The following is a 23560-nucleotide window of genomic DNA, read 5'->3' on the forward strand; positions in this document are numbered from 1 at the left end:
TTATATGACTCTGCAGATTACGTGAAACTGTTGCAATCATTACAAAGCTTTTGGAAGTCATGCTCACAAATCAGCGGTATATTACAGAGTAGTGTGTAATACATCGACTTTGTCCGTTTGGGATGTCTCAGTCCGTGCAGTTTAGAGAATTGTGACATAGTTTATTTTTTCTGAGTTATATAGTTGCGAACTTTATATTTGTTTTTAGAAATTTTTCGATTTTCAGGAAGCCTTTTTTAAAGTAACGACGAAGTAAATAAAATGTCTACTTCCCGCAGCCGGTATTATAAAACTACTTCACTTTAAACGCAACAAACCTCATCAACCACGAAAATTTATAAATATCTTAATAGTACAACTCTGAGAAAGAATACTAGGAATGAAAACATTCGTTCGAATTTTCGGTTTACAATTTCCTTAAATTCCGCGCATCTTTCGGTTTCTATTGCCATCTGGACCGTTCGGCTTCCTTATTTTGGGAGGCGGGGGCGGGAGGAGGGGGGCATATATTTTCCTAAATAAACTTTCACCGGCTTTTTTCGGTGGATAGGTTTTTCCGTCAAGTTTTGAGGTTGTTTTTTGTTTGGTGAATATCTGATTCGTTGATTTTGTTTGACGCTAGAACGGTGCTGTGTGACTACTAATTCTCCTCTTCAACACTGTAGTTGCATAGACAGTGTTGAAGCACGGAATGAGCAAGCACGTTATCATTGAAAACATTTTTAGCTCTCATGTATCGGTTTTCTTTTGTCATTTGTTCTACGACGCCCCCCTCGCTCAATCCTCCCCTTGGGGCCTGTAAGGTACTTCGAAATAAGTACTCTGAATAACAAAGTTCTCGAGAAGCAGTTTATAACAAGGGTGCAGCGCCATACGGAGATGTGGCAATGAAGAAATTTAAGCGAATTAATGCATTTTATATTCGAGGCCAAATAGAAATATACTTTATATTTATCATTGCGTGGGTGCAGAGGCGCAACGAATAATACAGAAAAGAAACGTTGTAGTTAGATACGATCCCGCGTTACCATGAGTGAACTTGCCCAGTTTGCCCACCACGTTTGCCTCAGCGCGAAGGTTGAAAGGACTTGTGACAAGAGCCCGAACCTTGACCTCGTCGGGCTCGTTATCGGAGGGAATGATGATGATGATGATGATTTCTTCTGGCGCGTACCAAATCAGGGGTTAGGCCAAGAATCGGGCGGCAGCAAGTAGGTTAAGAGAATATTTATTTGAAGAGGAGAAACGCCAATTAAAAGAAAATACAAAATTCCGCAACAACTAGAATAGTGCACCAGTGAGTAGTTAGACAAACCGAAGGAAAATTAAGAGGTGAAATCAAGGAGAGAATAAAGAAAACGTTACTAAAGGAGTTGTCAAACCAATTCCAATGAAATGAATATATAGTGATCAGGTAAGCTGAATAAAACTACAAAAATATGAAGGTGAACGTTTTGTTTCCATTAAAGAATTGAACATTGCGGAACAAACATGCCTGTGACGATAACCTGATGTGGAGGCCCCAACTGATAATATTAGCAGAATACTTAATCCTAACCCAATCTCGCAGAGTGGAACAGCAAGTAACCTCTTTTTCTGGTGTGAATATCGTCGGCAGGATAAAAAGAAGTGTTCGTAGGCTTGCAGCTGCGCGCCGACCCCCGTATCCTAAATTTGCTTTCACTGACCCTTTTCGATTAAAACCGAATTCCGCGAGAAAACTCGGCTTGATTATATTGTTTTTATTTCCACGGGTTTAAACCGAAAATGCTGATACCTAGTTATAGTCGTTAGAATCGTTTCTGCGGAATAATTCAAACTCGGCGAATATTGTCTGCGTGGTAGAGTTAGCAATTGTGTTAGTAGCTCGGAATTGAGCATTTGATGAATTAAGGAACTTCGCCTAGTCGCTGAAGTACATTGCTCTGGTCGTCACAAGCTTGTTTACTGAGAGGTGCCGTAGAATGCATGACTTACAATAGTGTTACCATCGATGGTGTTAGTGCGGATCTCTTGCTCAGTTAATGCTTTGCCATTATACTATAGACGTTAGACAATGTCGTTAGACAATTACCTTTTTTATCTTCTTTGTTTTCCCTAGCTATGGTTTTTAGCACAGCCGGCCCTACCTGTGGCCAACGTTCCCATATTTCGCATTTGATAAAGGAGGAGAAGTTAGGGCAAACCGACAGAAAGGTCAATGGCCTTCTACTGGTCGTCACAAGCTGAGCTGACGCACACATCGCGGGGATGCTAAGCCAGCGTGCATGATGGAGAAAAGTGAGCCAAGGCTTGTTACTTTACAATTGACATAGAATGCTTCCGCCGGGAGATTCCGGACGCAAGAAATTAGAAAGGGAACACTACCCGCGCAGGAGACCAGAGTGACCCGCAAGCAACCGTTACTCAGCCAACGGAGTCTGAAAACTGCTACGCTCCTCAAGCTAGAAACAATGAGCACCACAGTTAACTTCGCAGCGGTTGCTAAGTGAACACTAACAGTGCTTGGCAAGAACAGTGCACCATCTTTGCATAGGCTGCACTGCCCAATTTTTAGAGGCTGAAAGGGGACACGGTGAGGCGGAGAAAACGATGAACTCGCATAATACTTCAGGGTTTAGGGTTCTAAATCTTGGCAGTATTGCTGTCAGGTTTCCGCCTGCTCATACCAAGATTATAATTATTTTCCTACCTTTGTGTTTCATTCACGCTTGGGCTACGTCGCATAGCTAAGGTACTGCCTTGCAGATTCTTTTAGAATATTTGCTTAAATAAAAAGAAAATGACTCGCCATCCCGGCCCTGCGAAAGTGCAAGTCCAGAGAAGCTGTTGAAAACCACCACTACAACTGCAGAGGGGGGTATGCAAATTTTATTGCTCAATTCCGTCTCCGGCGCATTATTCATTTACAGGAGAATGCAGACGTGCAGGCTTCCCCTGTGCTTGAATCCCATGACAATACGACCAGCGGCAGCACACCTTCGCTGGTCGTATTGCCTTTCTTTTCCTTTTTCCGCTCTTCGTGTTTACGCTGCTCCTCGGGATTCGTTGCCTACGCATAGCGGTGCTGCAACATCATTTAAATCAGTTGCTAGGCTGGTTCCTTTACATATGACAGGCTCGTGACGTCACTCCCGACGTCGCAAGCTGCCGTCGACGCGGCTGCTTGCGCAACAGTAATATTTACCTGAAAACGCCTGCGGGAAACGCTACGTGCTTCTCATTGTTATTAGGAGCGCCTTGTCATCAATCATGTATGGTTTGTATGTTTGTTTTGAGCTTGTTTTTTATTGAAACGAATGCTGTGCTGTATGTTGCATGCGTGAAACCAAAGAATGTATGCACTTTTCGCTTTAATCGCTGAAGCTTTTCTTTTATTCGTCGAAGGATTTTTTTTTCGTGAGGACGACGCCGAGAAAAGTCCCGACCAACTAGAATTTAACAGCTTCGCGGTAATACTTAATTTACATCGAATTTAATTGAATGTGCCTAAATCGAAATTGATATGATATAGTTCTTAATATTCAACACTACTGCCATGTAGCCACCCTGTTTTGTTTCGCGTACGTAAATTTTTTGTTTGCATTCTTTATTACATTAACGCCTCTTGTGTAGTTGCTAAAATGTGCCTTCATTTGGTCGCATATACATAGCATTTTCTGTTACGTTATGACACATACTTTGAGAACGAGACATATAAACACTCCAAGAAAATGTTGATTGTTCAACTAGATGCGCAAAATACACCGAGGACAAGCATATTCAATGAAAAGAAAAAAAAAGTACGTTGTCGAAACTTCTTCAGCAGTAGAGGCGCAACAACAGGCACAAAACGGGAAACTGGCTTCACCCGAAACCACCTGTGACTTCTTTTAGAATTTGTGCAGACAGTTCTCTGCCATAGGTGTACATTGCAATTGCTTCATACAACCTGTGTGATACTACTGCAGCCGAGTATCTTCCATCGGTATATCTCCTTTTACCGTGCTTGTTGATGTTGATATTTATTCCTTTTCAACCGGGCTTTCAATAGAAAGCGAGTTGCGGGCCAAACTTTTTCTTCCTCGTCCTGTGTTACTGCTCGAAACCAACAAATGACGCTTGCTGCCTTTCATTCAGTATTGGCTGAATACATTTAGCCACAAGTTTCGTACTCAATACCTAAACTAAGCTGAAAAACATTTTACTTGTGTGATATGTCGCCCGTATGCAACACTCGTCCATACGGGGTTAATATTTGACATATTTGCTGCATTAACATTAGATAGCAACGTATACGGAAGTGTTATGAAAGGGAACCATCTTGGCTTTCACTCTTTGAATACTTCTGCAAATATGAGCACATTGCTTCAGTGGGGTTTATGGTTTTTTATAATTATACAAGTAGAATATGATTTTCATCTTCCTGCGTACTTATGGATCTTTACGAATAAAAGAAACTGCGCCCTACGAAGCATCTTCTCTTTCAAATAAGCTGCTCGGAAATCATTATTTTCAGGAATCACTACCTTTCGTTTAAATATTAGTGCCCGCTGCCATACCGTGTGTCACAGCTAACGTTAGCCAAGCTTCTCAACGGAACTGAAGATAAAAAAGACGGCGCAAGATACAGTTATAAAACCTACGGTGTTCAGTTTTCAGAGGTGTGACAACAGAACACCACGAGTCTTGAGATCGTATCTTGGAGCGTGTTTTTTAATTCTAGCATTGCCATTTGTTGGGCGTGTTGGTAAATTGAAAGCATATTTAGCGCCAGCAAACAAGGACGTAAGGGAGACGACAACACAATGCGCTAACTTCAACAACTTGATTTTCAGGAATCTTCTAAATCTTTTAAATCTTCTTTTCCGTTAAACAGCTTGGCTAACATTAGCTGGGACACCCTATATAATTCCATAGGACATTGTGGTTCATTTATAACAAAACAACTTATAACAATTACCAGTTATGACAATGGGCATTGTCGGTTACATCGTATACAAATGGTACGCAAAACTATCCCTGTTATCACAACCGGATTTGCTGTCTTTTTTGTCATCGTTATGTCTGGACTGCAAAGTCCGCAATACGTGCTTTCAATGTTTTTAAAAACATGATTGAAACACTGTAATGTGACTAACAGCTTTTAAAGAATGGCTCCATAATCATCCTCGGCGCCTATAGTGCAGTCTCTTGGGAGCAGTATTGTGGAGCGGCGCCCTTCGATGCCATTCCGACTCAATTCCGGAGAGTGGAGATGTTCGTAATTCCACTCCTTTTAACTCCTCGGAATGGTAACTTCGGACGCTATAACGTAAAGTTATTCCGAACTTTTCTATTCCAATTCTGCAATCAGTCCTCCAGGATTGGCCAAAAATTTTCGAGCCATCCCACCCTCATTTGTCTGTGATGTAACGTCACGAAAACCGCGAGAACGCTCCATCTGATATGATATGTGAAAGCTGATTATGTATGACTAGACCGAAGAAAAAAAAACAATCCCTGATTTGACCAATTGTTATTGGTCAAACGTTTTCGGGCTGCGTCCACTTCGCCTGTCTGTCACGCGACGTCCCAAAACCACGAAAACACCGCGTCAAAGTGACGTGTAGACTGCCCCGTTCTGAAAAGAATCGAACATGACTGCCCGCCGATTGCTGTGGCACTGGCTACTGGGAGCTGCCGGTGTGCATGGATTTATTTTCATATAATACATAATTTTTCGTGGCAGTATAACGTTATAGAGACCTTTCGGCATGTATACGACATCACTCTGCCAACTCTTCTTTGCTGAAAATCCGTTTTAGCGGCACTTTTAAACTCCCTCTGCGCACCGCCGCGATTTACGGCCAGCCAGCGCAAGCTATCTAAGGGGAAGTGGACCAATCGCACACGCCGGCACCACCCTCTTCATCCAGTTATCTGCTTTCACTGTGCTGGCTCGGCCCCATCGAAACTCTCTCTACCGTAACGTGCTCCTCGCCTCTTCTCAGCCAATTAGATAAGAAAAACTGCTCAATGCAGGCAATGCTATTCGCCTTCAAAGCAAGAGAAGGTGACATCCTACAAACGAGAAGCGCGTTTTATTGGGCTTTTCAAACAGCGCTACGGGTTGCCGCCCGATGCTTGCATCGGTGGTTACGTAAATTTGATGTCAAATGATTGGCATAAAAACAGATTAGAATATTTTTACGTTATAGCGCCCTTGGATTATTCAATTCCTGGAGTGGCTTAGATGGGTCATTTCATTCCTCCAATTCAAGTAAATGAAACGGTTTCTCTAACATTGTTTACAGCTAGCGCTTGCATGCCTAGTAAAAAAAATGTATAAACATATTAAGGCGCAAGCCTTTAGTGGCTCATGAGTGTCCGGGCGCAATCCATGGTGGACGCAGGAAAGCGGTGATCACCGGCGAGGGGAGCACGGAGAGGAGGCGCCATGCCAATAGCGCTGTGCGAGTGGGGGCGGGGGGGAGCGCGCACATCGGTGACAAACCTTGCAGCTATATGGCTGCGATTGTATCCCATGCTCGCGGCCACGGCGGCGTCCGTTCGCAGAACAGTTCAGACAACAGCTACACAGGCATTCGTAAATAGGCTTTCGCCTATCGCAGTTTAGCTAAGCAAAGTGCCCATAGATTTTTTTCGAAGCTGAACGCTAACAAATAATCTTACGTACGCTTATTGAAAAAAAAAAGCAGGCTTTGTGGCTCTCATCTCTTCCAGGCGTTTTTGCCTGTAACCTCTCTAATTAATTATCATTCGAGTAAAGCAAAGTGCAAAATAATCTTACGTTATGTCCCCCGTAGTGGGTGAGCGTGATTCTTTGAGGAAAAAGCAGGCACGCAAAATGAAGGTGGTGTTCAAGGATAATGTGGCTGTCGCAGTAAATGAGTTCAGAGTCAAAGAAATTGGTTAAGTCTGCTGCGTTCTTTTTTCCACATTTACCGGTATATTACCGGTCACCATTTTTCAGCACACCTTTCTCACTGCCTGGTATTGTGTCTTCTGGGTATTCGAGAGTGTACGAAAAAACATGACGAGCATTCTAAATCACTGTGGACTCGCGTAGGGTGCAATCGCTTGCAACGTGATGATGTGTGGTGTTTAATGGCGCAAGGGCCAGCTATGGCCAAAGAGGGTCATGACGCATGGTAATAAATTGTGTATGCATTTTGTATGAAATGATCAAATGTGTTGCAAATCGTAGATTTAATGTGGCTGCAAAGAGGCCTAAAAACAAGTCACAGTAAACTGCATAAAATATATAAGCATCAAAATAATTACAATGACTCAAGATGTGAGCTATGATCATAAAGGTTTCGCTACGAAGGAGTGATATAATGAGCTGTATACAAGCACTACTGCCTTCACAGGGCTTCAAGGGCTGAGAGGCACGGTCTGTAAACATTTATGTCACTGCGGCTACAGCCTCGAAGAAGAGGCTGTGCTACACATGACCCAGCCAAATTATGTGTATGTTGTTAACGTCATCTAAGAAAAATTGAGGAGCCATTCTACTATGTGAAGGTGAATGAGAAGCGAAGCTGTAGCACATCACACATCACACAGGTGAGAGTACTTATTTTCATCATTTGGCAATGTCAATGACGATTGCTTTGTGATACTGTGATATACACTGATTGGTTCGGTTACAACCCAAGACAGAATCTTTTTCAAAGATAAATCTACACATAACCGTTATTGAGCAGTTCAGTGACTTGGATTGTTGTAAATCCATGGAAAACACGGGGAATGCGGGAGATGGAAATTCAAGACGATGAGCAACACGAGAACAAGGGAAAGCAGGAGCCAATGTTTCAACAAGTGGACTTGCCTTTTTCAAGGCGACATATGCTCTCCTCGGCGCCGTATATATAGGTGCGGTTCTTCTAAAGGGGAGAGAGGGCAAGGCGGGAGGGCGATGTAACTCCTGTGGGTGTGTTAGCGGCGAGGGTGTAGAATCGAAAAGAAAGGTAATGTGCTATCAAACGTCGGTGCAGGAATGTGAGGCTGCGTCGTGTGCCAGCCGGTTTTTAAAAGCCCGCTGTTTTATATATTGAAGCACAAAAGTAACTGAAACGCCAATGCATTTTGTCGGACACTTCAGTGAAGCCTGAAACTGCGCCATGTGGAAAAGGCTATTGTAGCCTTTTCCATGTGGAAAAGGCTATTACAAAAGCTATGGAACACCTGGTGTTGAGCCTAGATAAATGTCAGCTGTGTGTCAAGAGATATAGATTAGGTTATCTCAAGAGGCCTTTCCAGGCCCCGTGCTAGGGGATTTTTCTTTTTTCTCGGGGCGCTCCACGGAGCTAAGCTGTTCCTTCGGCGTCTGAGACACCGCAGCAGTGTTCGTTGCACCCATCGCCTCTTCAGAGGCGCTGGATGACGCCCGTTCAACGGGCACACTCTGGGGTTGTTCGGGGCTGTCTGCACGGGCAGTGACCCTGGGACCGGCAGGCCGGGGGTCTGCTGGCCCTTCTTAGGTGGGAGTGGAGCAGCGCTTGCTGCTCCTGCCGTGAGGGCTGATGGCGTGATCGCTGTCACACTCCGTGTGACTCTGGCGGCCGCCGCAGGATCTGGAGCCACCCCTCGGCGCATCGCATCGGTGTAGGAAGGACTGGACTGATTGTGAAGAGAAAGACGCTTACGTGCCTCTCGGAAAGATAGGTTTAGTTTAACTTTCAGTTCTATGATCTCCTTTTTTCTACGAGGGGTACGTTCGCGAGTAGGCGGGGTGGTCTGCATCACAGTTGGCACAGCGGGTTGTTGAAGCGCAGATGCCACAATAGTGTTCAGTTGAACTACACTTAGCACAAGTAGCACGCCTCTGCAGCTTTGTGACCGACGCCCAAAATGCTGACACTTGAAGCATCGACAAGGATTTGGGGTGTATGGTCTGACACGAAGCTGACAGTAACCTGTTTCGATTGATTCAGGTAGATTGCGGGTTCAGAAAGTAATAATTATGTGCTTGGTAGGTATTTCCTTGTCATCTTACTTCATAGTTATTCTTTGCACCTTCACTACGTTCTGCAGGTCTTGCATTCCTTGCAGTAGCTCGCTTTCACTGAGTTCGAGGAGGTTATCTTCCAAGATTACATCGCGCTCTGTGTTTATTGATCTGCGTGGGCCCACTGAAACGGAAATGTCCCCAAACGCTACAGGTTTCGAGAGTTTGTCATTCTGCAGTTTGTCGCGAACTTCGCGAAGATCGCCGCTTCCCGTCTTCGCTGCTTTATAACCTGGGACAATTGCTTCCGTGAGACATTTTGCTATAAAAGTTTTGTAAGACATCAGTCCTACTTGCCATCACAACTTTACGCCTGCTACACGATTATCAGACCCATTGTGGTGTCTGCACCAGCCTCAAGTGCTATTGACAATTCCAGGCATCAGAAAAGAAGCTGGAGCGCCGTTGCAAGCTTTGAAGGAAGCAACTTTGGAACACATTCACAAAGAGCACAGAGTCCGGCAACATGTCTACACAGATGGTTCGGTAAAACTCAACAGCTCTGCTGCTGCAGTCATCATCCCGGCAAAATCTGAAGAAATCAAATGAAAAACTTCATTTGTCACCACATCGACGGGTGCAGAACTTGCGGCACTCCGTGCTGCACTTGGTTTCATTAATCAGTAAGCACTACAACAATGGACAGTCTTTGGTGACTCCAAGTCAGCCCTTTAGTGCATACAAAACCCAACGCGCCACGGACGCAATGAACAACTGGCCTCAGAAATTCGACACATATATCATCGCAGCCATCTCAAGGGACACAACATAACCTTTCAATGGCTTCCAGGACATTGTAGCATCAGTGGTAATGACCACGGCGACGAAGCCGCCCGATCTGCACATGAAAGTGGTCAACGTGTCTTGATTCCGCTTTCGCGAACAGAGGCTACGGCTGGGCTGCGATTGATGCCCCGTGAATGTATGTGCTTTGCCTCTGTGGGACTCGAACGCTTTCACCATGCGTCGTTTGCGCTCGTTGTCTCCGGACATACGGATGCAGCTACCACCTGGGTTGCCATGACGTGAACAGACCATGCTGTATCACCTGTGGCTAGGCGTTGCATTTACGAACTCATGTGCTTTCCTCATTGGAATGGCCAACAGCCCCACATGCGACACATGCAACAGCGAGGAGACGCTCGCACGTATTATCTGTGTATTCCCGCGATATGGTGCCCAGAGACAAGTGATGTGTACAGTACTGGACCAGTTGGACAATCGTCCACTATCAGAACTCAAAGCTTTAGGTCAGTACTCCCAAAGAACATCCGCGCTGAAGGCCTTACTCGCGTTATTAAGGTTCCTGTGGTCTACGGGGCTTCACGATAGACTTTAAGAACGCCGCCCCCTACCACTCTGTAGTGTATGCGGTTTGTTCGTGCTCGTCTCTCTATCCCCCCTCCCATTTTCTTTGTCTTTTTATCCCCCTTCACCCTTCCGTCTGTGCAGATAGCCAGCCGGAACTAACTCTGGTTAACCACTCTGCCTTTCTATGCATCCTTCACTTTCTCTCTTGCTACAAGAAATGGTGAGATCATTCAGACAGTCTTAGTATCGTGCTGACTGTGTACAACGTGGTACTTGTGAAAAGACTGTTTAGGTTGCATACAAAAAGCGAATGTTTCATTGGTGCGCCTCCTCTCCAGGGAGCGATCAGTTAGTAGCGTAGAAGCGTTTGCTATACAAGCCTTGGAAAATTCGACAGAGATGGTACCCACCCACCGCCGAGCCCAACAAGGAGACGCTACAAAGTTGTAAGAATACCCACAGGCGCCAACCATGCATTGCCGCTATAACCTAATATAATATACCCAAGGGTGGATAACTACACTAGGTTAACCCTTGCCGCCCAGAAATTCGGAAGTGCGAAGGGGTGAAAAGAAGATAGGAAAGATGAAAAGGCGACCACTTGCGACGTGTCTGTTCCTGGCATGCATTCGTTTGTGGTAGGTTGCGCATGCTGTTGCTAAATCGACAAATGTTTGGCAGTTTAACCAGCTATGGGCCTTCCGATAAGCCGAAGATACTGCCCGAGTCCAAGGACTTCCAGCTGCCACCTGAGGCCACCACAACCATTCTTTTTAATAAACTTTATTTTCTTCTTCAGCGAAACTCAGGAGTTTACTTACTTAATTCGTTAACTTAACGCTGACTTAAAGTTGCCGTCTTTATATGCACTTCAACATTGTAACGATAAAGGTTTCTGGTTCATCACCTTTCACAAGTGTACAACTTGTGAACTAACGCGTTTTTTATAGTTACTGCGATAGAGATAGTCACCAACTGGTAGATACTGAGAAAACCATATTGAGTAAAAATTGAGAGATGTATTAAATTGGCCAAGTTCAGTTTAGTCTAACTGACAAATTTAACGGTTTCGTGGCCTCGCCTAAAATCAATACTTTGCTAAAGTCTTGTCAAATCAACACCGTTCCATTCCAACTCCATTCTGCAATCTCAGGCTCCGATTCCATTACCAGTCCATCTGCCAGACTGGTGCCATCATTCTCATGCCATTCCGGATGCTTAAAACGATAGAATGATTCAGAAATCATTCCAACTGCGGAGTTGCCATTCCGCAGCTTTGGTTGTGAACGATAGCCTTCTCTAACTGACCAGTTAGACTATGACAGTCAATACAAGAATCAAGTGGCGTAAAAGGAAAGAATCCTCGAAACACCACGCTTCGGCCATTTAAATTGGTGAGCCATGCCTGTATATTAAAATGTGTACAATAAAATGCGAACATCCCCAGCATGAAGTACATCTTTTGCGTCAATTCCGGTGACTATCTTCATCCCTGCTCACCTCGCTTGCACCGATTGGATAATAGAGGGGTCGATACAGATGTAACTCCAGATGAAAAGTTAGAGAAGTTATCTGGGGCTGGGCTAATTGATGTTTATTGTTGCAATCGACTAGTACACAATAAAAGGGTTACAAAGAATTAGCGATTACAGCATTTGCTGGAACTTCCTGTCCATCGGAAGTGAAGGTGTGGTGTCTTTTGTCCAGAGTTGAACCTCTGGCATCGCGTCCACTTCAACGTCTGAATTGCTGGCTATTCTGCCATTGTACTGGTGGGTGTCAGTCAAGTCAGCGTTGTTGCGCATGTGGGGAAGATTATGCTGAAAGCGACGGTAGTGTCCAAGATGAGCGATGTCGCCGCTGTAGTGGAAGCCACCCAGCAGATTACTCAAACTGTTCTGTGAGAGTCCAAGGAATCCCAGGTGCTTGAAATCACTGACAAAGGACGCTGCTCTAGGAAGGAGGCTATAAACATTGCGTAAGAAATAATGTTTGGCTATGCAGGGGTTACAGCTAGACAAAATGTATAGCTTACTGTAGCGATGGATGCAGCTGTGGAATATGCTGTTACAAAAGCTACGGAAAACCTGGTGGTGAGATTTGAAGCAAGCTGCTAGCCTAATTCCGATAACAAGGCAAATAACTGATGCTAAACAAAAAAAAGTGACTGTAAGACACGTACCTCTAAGGATTGTAACGTGCTTTCGAATCCTTCGCTCATCCTTCTAATCTGGTTAATATAGATTTGGAAATGGCAGACGTCGAAGAGAACACTCGGGCGCATAATAGATCAATGGCTTCAATCAATGAGATTTCTTTTCCGCTCCTCGCTCAAAATGTAAAAGTCAGTGCAGTGGCATACCAAACAAGATATACTATAGAAGGCAGCGGTGAGTGCGGCGCTTTCTTCGCCACAGGGGCGTTGAAAGTGCTCCAGTGGAATTGTCGCTCTTTATATTCTGATTGTGCAGATTTATCTTGTACAACTACCCAGCTTAATACCGATATAATCAAGAGATATTTATTCAATAAAATTTTAAAGGACTGTTTGTCTATAGATCGTTCTACTGGAGGTGGTGGATTGATTATTTTTATTTCAGCTAAAATTTTCCACAAGGCTACAATTTCACTTCAGCCTTCATCCCCAGAGTGCACAATTGTAGCGATGGAGATGGACCTCCACGGATGCTGCCCCTTTAACGACGTTGTAAATGCATATTTTTGTTCTGGCCAACGGGACACACGTGCACTTGGCAGAGTTTTGTCGTCTTGCGGGCGTGGATTGGATTATGAGGTTTAATGTGTCAAAACCACGATTTGATTGCGAGGCACGCCGTAGTGGAGGACACCGGATTAATTCTGACCCCCGGGGGATCTTTAAAGTGCCCCCAAAGCGGCCGCCTCGACCGGTATTTCATCCCGCGACCTTGTGCTTAGCAGCGCAACAGCCGCTAAGCCACTGCAGTGGGTCCTCTTGCGGACATGATATTCTTCTTGTAGGGGATTTAAATGCTCACCATATTTAATGGTGGCTTAGGAAAGGGCTATGAGGCACTCGATTATGGAAGCGGTAATTTTACAACAGCCCAACATGTGTAATTCCGGATCTACCGCATTTGTGAGGGACCAGGCTCACTCTGCAATTGACCTTACATTATGTCACCCAAATTTCCCTATCTTCTACGCCAACTGTTTAGTACGCTACTACAGTAGTGATCACATTCCAGTATCTTTAAAGTTTAGAACGACAGAAAGCTGAACTAGTTGGTAAGGATTCATAATGCAAAGAAGGGGTAAGGCGTGCTGACACGGACACAAGAGAAGAGAAGTGGCCAACACGAACGCCGACTAACAGCTGAAGGAAGCACTGAGGCGAAAAAAGAAGGAAGACACAAAACTCATCTGCGGATGCTCTGGAATGGTAGAACCACGTGTCAATCGGGTACACGTGCCGGTCTACGTGAGAGGTAACTGTTAAGGCATTTGATCTCTTCCTTATGTAAGGTAATCGAAGGCTGACTCACGCATACATTTCCACCATCATGGATATGCCATGCCTGACCATAAGACGCGTATCTTCATTCCTATGCCTGTACAATATCGCGCATTAATCTAACTCAGGCATGCAGTTACAATCTTGGCAATGTAAGGAAAGATTGGAAGTCGATCCACCGGTTAACGATCTTTTATGTTCCATTAGCCTCTGATTGATACACCGCCCCGTTTGCCCTGCGTAGAAATGGCTACAGCTGAAGGGAACTTTATATACCACACCCATACAACAGTCAGTACAATCGTTTTTCTCGATGTGCTTCACTGAACAAATATCTGTTCTTTTTTTGCCTTTCACCTGTTCCATTGTTCTCTGCACGGCAGCGCTTATTTTACCTAGCTTATTGGGAGCAGAGAAAACAACATCAACACCATATGTACCTGCAACCTTTTTAAGCCTGTGCGATACTGAATTAATGTAAGGAATATCCACTACTCTTTTCTTGCTATTACTGCCTTCTGTAATGACGTCCGTCCCCTTCGAAATCGGCTTCTTTAGGCGTTCAGCCACAGTGGCCACTGCTACGTTAGGATACTCTGCTTCTAATAGGCGCCAGACCTGTTCATTAAAACTGGCACTCATTTTATGCATGCACGATCTGGTGAGAGAAGACTTAAGGCAAGACATGGCAATTTCGTATTTTACTACATTGGAATGCTTGGATTGAAAATTTAACAATTGCTTCGAAGATCTAAGGGGGGTACTGCCAACACACGTGATATTGTTCGAAGACCAAGGAAATGTCTAGAAACTGTATTACACGTCTCTGAGGAAATTCCTTGGTAAATTTTAATCTTCCTCTATGAAGTTTAAATTGCTCACTTGCTGAGGTAGCAGCGGGATCAAATTCGTCCCTATTGCAGAAAATCAGGTAGTCATCAATGTAACGAAATAACTTAATAACACAGTTGCCCAAAGCCTTCTCTAAGCAGCTGTCAATCTTGCTCAGGTAAATATCACTAAGAATATGGGCAACCTTTGAACCAATACAAATTCCTGATTTCTGCAGACACACGCCATCTCTCCACCCAACCAGCGTGTACTTTAAATACATGGAAAGAATTTCTAGAAACGCACCCGCGGAAACACCGTATCTATCTATAAAAGCCGACTCTTGCGCTTGTTCTTTAATGCACTCATTTACGGAGTTTAACAGCCCGTCATGCGGCAAGGTGTGATACGAGTCTTCAATATCCGTACTAAAAGTTGTACAATCACCAGGATTTTTCTCTATCAAAAACTGAACTAATGCCTGAGAATTACGCAAGCTAAATGGGTTTCAAAAAAGTAGTGAAGCTAAGCAGTTTTGTAGGCAACTAGCCACACAGACCTGCCATGTCTTTTGCTCATGGGTCTTCGCCGAGAAAAACAGTTCTAAGGTGGCGATTTTGCGTTCTTGACATTAGAGACAATCCTATGTAGATTATGTCTTGACAGGAGGCCAATCACACGTTGCTTAACTGCCGAAGGCTTGAGTTTTACCGGCTAAATTTTTCTTTTCTATAGCTGATATTGCTTTTACTGTAAACATGCCATCTGGCATAATTACGAAAGAACCTTCCTTGTCTCATATTACTGGTCTAAGTTTATGCTTTACAAAATAATTAACCAACGGTCGGACAGGGTCAGACGTCTTAATATGAATATTCGATTGTTTAATACTTGCAATGCACTCTGAAATACAGCGCGAGCGTTCTTCTTCCGGGACAAACCTGGTTATGCAGCGCGGTAGGCTTAAAACGTCAACTGGTTTTATGTTAGGCTTAAAACTGTGTTTAGGACCAAATGCAAGGGTTTTGCAATGGGTATCACTTACAATGGTGTCTCCGAGAACCAGTGCGTCATTTGACGGGAAATTATTAGAAAAGGGTTTCCTGTTACCTTGTTGAAGCTCTGGAAGTTTCATCCTCCACAAGAAGTCCGCGTGCTCCTCGGCTAACCTGTTCCAATCGGCGTAAAGGCGGTTCCAATGTCGAGCCAGGGCCGGGGAACGGACCTTTAAACACTCCTGGTAAAACCTAACTTGGCACCACGATTCAGCGGAAAGAATAGCACCAATCCTCCTGGCATGTCCAGTTGATGGTTGAAGGCCGCACATCATTTGAACTTCCAATGGGACGACACGATTACGAGTAAACCACAACATAGTTCTAGCGCGGAAGATACATATCGCAAGCAAGGAAGCTAAAGAAGCAGGATTGTGCAGATGAGTAGGAGAACAAGGAAAAGGGCTCAGAGCACTAGAAATGAAGCTTAGAACGACAGAAAGCTGAGCTAGTTGGTAAGGATTCATAATGCAAAGAAGGGTATGGCGTGCAGACACGGACACAAAAGAAGAGAAGCTGAGAACACGAACGCCGGCTCTCAACTGGAGGAAGCACCCTGGTAACATCTTTGGGCGATCAGGTGCGAACATTAATCAATTACAACATTTTAAACAACATGCTTGCGAACGCTCTCTCATCCCTGTCTGATGTGTGTAATGAGCAAAAAGTCACAATTATCTGTTCCACTTTGGGAAAGATCTTTCACAAAATCTGAATTTGAGATTCGATTAAATAAAGAAATTCCTACAGCCTTTGATGTAAAAATAAATGCACACGTGATTACAGGAAAAGAAAAGCCGCCTGGAAAAAGCTTCTGCATGACTGATGTCCCATAAAATTGTAGCAATAACACATTTTTAGGGCAGTTTTTAAACATACAGTTTCCAGTGCAAAAATCAAATACGACTGCAAGCATTCTGATTTCCTGTCGAACAAGAAAAATAAGCGTGCATTGTTCAATTTACACCGTTATAGAAAAGCACTTCTCTGACCAAACAATATTGACTCTCTAGTTTAAACTAGTGATGAAGGATTCATTAGAAGATATTGCGAAGGGATAGGAAATTAGATTATCTTCTGTCTTGTCAACTCGTTTTAGATTACGAAGTCCATCAGGAGATATTATAGAATATACTATGTTATAATTGGCTCAAGTCATGACACGACTACCAGATTCAGCTCCCGTCTCAGATGGTGTAACCTCTGCTATGGTAAAAAAAAAAAAATATTTAAGAGGCCTCATGATGACCTATTAGCTCTGATTAACACCAAAGTGAAGCTTTCCTGAATCCCATGTGTGTGTAAAATTGCTAAAATAATTAAAATTCTTAAAACTCATGGGGGACGAATACACACTAGATAACATTAGAGCACTGCGCTAACATCAAATAATTTTGTACGGCCGACTGATGAAATTTGTACAAGACAAATACTTGCTTAGCCCCTTCCAAATTGGATTCAGATCATCATATTCAATCTGGCATGCTCACGTGAAATTAGAAAGGGGAATAAAATTAGCATTGCGCCAGAGACAAGTTGCTGCTCTCGTGACACTCAACATTTCCAAAACATACGACAGTGTAGAATACGTAATTTTAATCGATATATTAAGCAATCTGAACTTTCCAAATCAGCTTTCAGCCTGGTTTTGCGAATTTTTTAAATAGGAGGTAATTTTATTGCTCTCTAAAACACTTATTTTTTTTTTTTTGGGGGGGGGGGGGTGTATACACAGGCAATCACGCGGTGTTCCTCAAGGACGTGTAATTTCGCCATTATTATTTAACATTTTACTTAGTTTAATTCGACGTCATCAAAAAGTACGTAAATATGTACACGCAGACGATATTTCTTTTTCACGTCAGTCAGCCATCTTGCTTTCCCTGTATAATCGATTATAAAACTGCCTGTGCGCCATATAATCCTTGTTAGACAATATTCACATCTTCCTTAACATTCAAAAACGTTCGATATTAGTTTTTCCTCTTAATAATCCTGTTAACGTATCGCTCTACTGCCGTCTCGAGACATACCTCAAGTGGAGTCAGTTAAATATTTGGGCAGTGTTCCCTCAGGTGAGCATATTGACCATACTGACCGACGCAAGCTATTCAACACTCGGTGGGGGATGCAGAGAGCTTAATTTTAATGATCTGCTAAATGTATGTGCGCTTGTTTTTAGAATTCGGATGTGTATTATTTTCTGGTGTGCCAACTTACAAATTAAGCCCTCTTGAATTTAATTTGATTATGAGCCACGCCGTAGTGAGGGAATCCGGATTAATTTCGAGCCCCAGGGGTTCTTTAACGTGCACCCAATGCACGGTACACGGGTGTTTTTCCATTTCGCCCCCATCGAAATGCGACCGCGAGCTTAGCAGCGCAACGCCATGGCCGCTAAGCCACCGTGGCGGGTCATTAAGCCCTCTTGTTCTGCTGGAGCGGCAGGCTTGCTGGTTGTGCTGCGGATTATCAAAATTTGTAGCCAATTATGTGCTACACAAAGAAGTAAGGTTGCAGATTGAACTTACTGACGGCTCAAGCATTTTTTAATATGTACGAAGCTTCTATAAGAACATTGGAATCCATATTCATTCCGCAACCTGCGCTAGTTTTATTTTGAGTACGCTGGTCTCTGTTTCATACACCTCAGGTGGTCTTTGTACAAACCTTGATTACTCCGTTAAATGTATGCATCTTGGAGGTACAACGTATTTGCGATTAGCGAGAGTGCCTACAGACCATCTGTGGCAACATCTACTCGAACAATGTAAAACATCTCTCTTATATTGAATTTATCAATAAACGCTCTCACTGCGAGAGATGCCTCATAGTGCGAAGGAAAATCTGGTATTGGCATTTTCTTTACGGCTCTTGACTGGTGGTATAACCTCTGCTATGGTAAAAAAATATTTAAGAGACCTCATGATGACCTATTACCTGTGATTAACCCCAAAGTTCATGAATCCCATGTGCATGTAAAATTGTTTAAATAATTAAAATTCCTAAAACTCATGGGGGACGGATACACACTATATAACATTAGAGCACTGCGCTAACCTCAAATGATTCTGTACGGTCGACTGATGAAATTTGTCGATTAGCACTCCGGATATTTTACCTGTATTTCTGGCTGAATTTTTAGTTGTGGTAATTGTCATGCGCAAACTAAATCGATATCGGCTGTGGTCACAATTACACATTGTATATCCTGATGTTCATCGCTCGCAGCAAACAGTGATACACGCCTTTTACGTACGTTTAATTTTCTAGTGCCTGCTCACATAAAAATTAGATTGGTTTAGATGCCGGGCCCTGAAGGCATACTTATGAACGAAATTGCCTAGCCTGGCAAGAACGACTCTCAGTGACCCTGTTCTATGAACGCTTCTTTCGACCAACTACGTAACTACTGTCAGATTCAGGGGACGTGCAGTTATTGAAGAATTCTTGAACCCAGCTACAGGTAATTTCTCAGAGTATCGAGGCCGCCTATTGCCTTAAAAAAAACTGTAGTATTTTCTACCCGCTTACGGTGTCGGGGATAGCAGCCTTAAACTAGGGCTGCTATCCACCGCTCTCCCCTCTGTGCCCAATCTGTGGAGAAGATGAGACGATAGAGCTGTTTTTCTTATTCTGTCACCGTTTTACATAGTTAAAGAAAAAAAAATTTTTCGAAGCACGATTTAGACAAATTGGCATTAGTTTTTTCAGTCAGGACCTTCCTTCTGTGGGAACCTCCTGTCTTGGAAGCTGTCATAGGGATGCTTGCTCAACCGTACAAGAATAGTTAGTTGCTGCAAGCCGATTTTCTTGCGATATAGTTCGTGCGTTACATTTAATTTATTTCTTTAAAAATTATATTGTTTCTTATAATAAGTCAACTGCTTTCCTAATACCTCCGAATTATGGCAAATTTCACACAGTGGTTATGCGCCATCAGTGATGGAAAACAAAACGAAACGAAACACCATCGAGTGACTAGATATGTACGCGGAACATGGGGCAGCCTGTTTCCTTCTTTCTTTAAGATATCGTAAGAATAATATATCATGTTCATGCAATAATCATCGTACGGCTTTTCGTTCTCACGGTGGTCAGTCAATACTGGTCAAGGCGCAATTTCTGCGGCCCTCCCAAGCATCGGTGCGCGTCACACTGCGTTAGCTTCACGTCAGTTACGGAACGTAGCGGTGTGCTCGACGCAGGGAAACGATATAATTAGAATAACTATCCCAGTTTATGGGGAGCAGACTGGGCGCACCGGTCACATGCCTGCGTGACATCCGTTGGCTTCATCGGCCACTAACAAGATTTTCCGGAACATTCCCAGGGTTGAACTATTCCGAGCAGAAAACGACACTGAGACGAGCGTCTTCACGGCTCGTTTTAGCGAGGTGCGCCAGATCAAGATCGTTATTACGGCTGGCGCGTGTGGGCGGCGGTCTCTCGCTAACGCAGCTCGGCTCCGTGCCATGTCGGCGACGCAGCTAGAGATCCCTGTGGGCACGCGGCGAGCTTCATCTTTCGCGCTATGCCTCTGCGCCACGCGATTTGGTTTCGCGCCTGCCAGACCCGTATACGTCGTACAACTCAAGCTACCATTGACACCGCCGTGTCCGTCACACCCAATGGGAAGCAAATGTGGTTTATGACTACTGCAAGGGACATCTGTACCAGTGCGCGCTTCAGCTGCCCACAATCGTGGCGAGGCAGGTTTGGTCGCCCAAATGTGCCTAATCCTAGTTGAGCACTCGTCAAGTGCGTAGGTGTTCGTCCTCAAACATTTGTGCACCTATTCTGTTGGAAGACATGTATTTCTAAGACTACAAAATATAAATGGCTTCCTTAAAGGGACGCTAAAGGCAAATACTAAGTCAAGCTAAAGTGATAGATTAGTGCCCGAGAATCTCTAAGGCGTTAATATTATTGCGAACGGAACCTTAATAATAGAGAAATTGAGGTAAATGCAGGACATGATTAGAGACTCTCACGGGACATTCAAGTACTTGCCCGATGACGAAAGTACTTCTCATTTAATTTCTGTCACTAATATTCAACTACTCGTTGCAGGCAACATCCTTGTATTGTATTATAAAATGGAATAAAATGCTACTTGTCAAGTTCTATTTCCTTTTCAGAAAAAAGAACTCATTGAAATTACCCTTGACAGCAACGCGAGCGGTCGGAAGATTTCGTTTTCGCTCGACACTGCGCCGCCCACTCTTTCGCGTATCAGTAGTTTCGTTATCGCGTAGTGTTGCGCTGGTTTTTCTGGCTCGCGAAACTCACACAAAGTGCAAGCAGCAGAGAATCCAACTTCCATTTGATGTGGCGGGATGCCCGAACGGTCTACGACACTTGACCAAAAAGCAACTGCAGCGGCGAATCCATCGCTTTGTCTTGGCTCGGTACCGCCGTCTGTTGGGCGCCGTTTTATTCACCGACGGCAGCACAGGGTGGTGATGGCGTATAAAACGTCACCACTCCCCCAGTTGGGTGGCGGGAGATTTGAATTTCGAAAAAGGTATTCGGGCACTTCAGATGCAATTTTCTCGTAAACTAAGTATTTTCTTGGCACGAAACAAGCATTGTGAGGTTTCTGGAATGGTATTTAAACAGTCCACGTCGACGTAGTATTCGCCTTTAGTGTCTCTTTAAGCATATAGATTTGTCTGTGTCCGAAACGAACGCTGTTATATATTTTTAAAGCTTGCCGTGTAAACTGGAAGGGTCCATCGCATATTCGCGAATAAAGTAGCATCACAGTCATTTGCAATATGATAAATAAATAAATAAATAAATAAATAAATAAATAAATAAATAATCGCAATTCACCCCAGACGTGACCTGCACCAAGCACCGAAGCCTTACGGGCTCTCTTGAATTTTGGAGAGACAAGATATGCATGGCGATTTGGTGCCGAATTCACACGAAGCTCAAAGTCACTAGCTGCAGAAGGCAAATAAACAAATAACCCCAATAAGACTCAGCATAGGAGCCCTGCTTGCGTAAACTTCGACTTATATAAACAAGAAGACCGCCTACGCACAGGTTTAGGGGTCTGGAGGTTCTACAGCGCATCAAAGACAAGCTTATGAAAAAGGGGTGTTGACTTCTCGGCATTATAGTTACGTAAGTAACATTTTGATAAACACGGATTGATACTTAGTTCTGTGCTGGTTGGCATAGAGCGGATGCTAATGATGAAAGAAACGAGCGACAACATTGGTCAGGCCCCGTCCCGTTCTTTTGCTTGGCTACACTCGCCCACATCGACATCAGTGGTTGTTGCATGAGAAGTCATGGCATCATCTCATTTTCTCGACATAAAACACACCGCAACGAGGCTCAATAAAGCATAGACATAATCCGCATGTAAATCAGAGGGTAATTTGAACATATTAACGACACTTGATAAGAAAAAACAACAACAACAGAATGCTATATTCTTTCCCTCCAGATGTCGGTGATGTGATCAAATTCACGGAACGACTATAGATGCTTAAGGGAGAACGACTCGAAACTCGACCATACTGATTATCAATGGTCACGTTTACAATTTGAGCTCGGTTACATGTCATTTTCTGTCTCATTCCTGGTCTTTCATTTCAATAAGAGTTTCAGCAAAGCGGCTAAAACAAACATGGGGACTGGTTTTCTATGGAAACAAGCATCTGGTCGCCGCACATCTATCTGATACTTCTTTCGGCACAAAATTATAAGAATACTGGGAGGGTGGATAAAAAGAAAGCTTCAGGATATATAAGAGCGACATGCGATCAGAGACAAACACGCAAAAGTAACTAACCAGATTTTCTTCGAAACACTGGATATTTACTCTTGCGTCGTTTTGTCCGTCGATAACGCGACCACAACGTTGTGGCCGGATGTAAACGTGGCATAGCAGAATTGGCTCACACGGGCACCACTAGATTTCCCCTTGTTTACTATTCAGACAGCGGGCACCGCTTAAATAAAGGCACACATTATCGGCGGTGTCCCTCGGCAGTCTCGCGCGTGGCAGCCCACCGGCCAGCTCACGTCGCAAGCACCACGCGCAGCCTGGTACGGGCACCGCGTCAGGCAGCGCACGGGGTCGGCCTGGTACAAGCCGCGGAGCCGGCGGCCAGCACGCGTTCCCTTCGGCCCCACGCCGTGCTCGATCTCACCTTGGTGATGGTCAGGGTCTGGCCGGTGCCTCTTCCCCCTTGCAGCCGGAAACCCCAGGGGCTGCCTCCGGCCAGGCGGACGGTTATCGCGCTCCCCGCCATCGCGCACTGCTTGGGCGTCCAGTCGGTTCGCTCGAAATGGGGAGCCCGGCTCGCCGAGGGCCCGGAAGAGCGTTTCTTTTCTTCGCTCGGCTTGGCAGGGCAAGCGGGCCGCCGGGTGGTGGCTGCTGCGAGCGACGAGGTTGCCCCTCCGAACCTTATTTTTAGTGCCGCGATCTCCCACCGCCCGACGGAGTCCGGGCCGCGTTGGCGGTGGCTCAAGGTGGACTCGAGCGCGGCGGCTGCCGATCGCGCCGAGGGGCGTGTCGCGCTCTCGTGCACGCTCGCACGCGACGCAGCGTTATGATAGGGGCAAAGCCGCTACGTGCACAACAGCCAGTGGAGCAATGCAGGCATAATTCCTCGCCTAGGTTTCTTTCTCCATTTTGAATGCCGCATCGCAAGAGGCCACAGTTTTACGTCCACTGCACGCCTGTCTTGCACCGAACGCGCAGAATCGTCACGGCAGTGATTTAGCTAGCATTACATTTTTCGTTCATGCATGCCTGCTCACGCTGGTTCTTAAACGGAACTAAGGCAAAATACGCATGTGCTGATATTTATATAAGCTAATGGGGTACTGTGAGCGCAATAAGTCAAAAGC

The 23560-nt window shown here is 44.5% G+C and overlaps 1 protein-coding gene across 1 annotated transcript in view; it reads right to left on the reverse strand.

Moving 5' to 3' along the window:
* LOC126547692 (uncharacterized) overlaps nt 1-23057 on the reverse strand; it is a 130308-nt gene extending 107251 nt beyond the window's left edge. The window contains exon 1 of the mRNA XM_050195639.3: nt 22858-23057. Within this exon, the coding sequence (XP_050051596.1) occupies nt 22858-22959 (102 nt within the window). The 5' untranslated portion in view covers nt 22960-23057. The remainder of the gene's footprint in view (nt 1-22857) is intronic.
* Nucleotides 23058-23560: the final 503 nt, after the last annotated feature.

Source organism: Dermacentor andersoni, chromosome 1 (genome assembly GCF_023375885.2).
Source record: "Dermacentor andersoni chromosome 1, qqDerAnde1_hic_scaffold, whole genome shotgun sequence".
In the NCBI taxonomy this organism is placed as follows: domain Eukaryota; kingdom Metazoa; phylum Arthropoda; class Arachnida; order Ixodida; family Ixodidae; genus Dermacentor; species Dermacentor andersoni.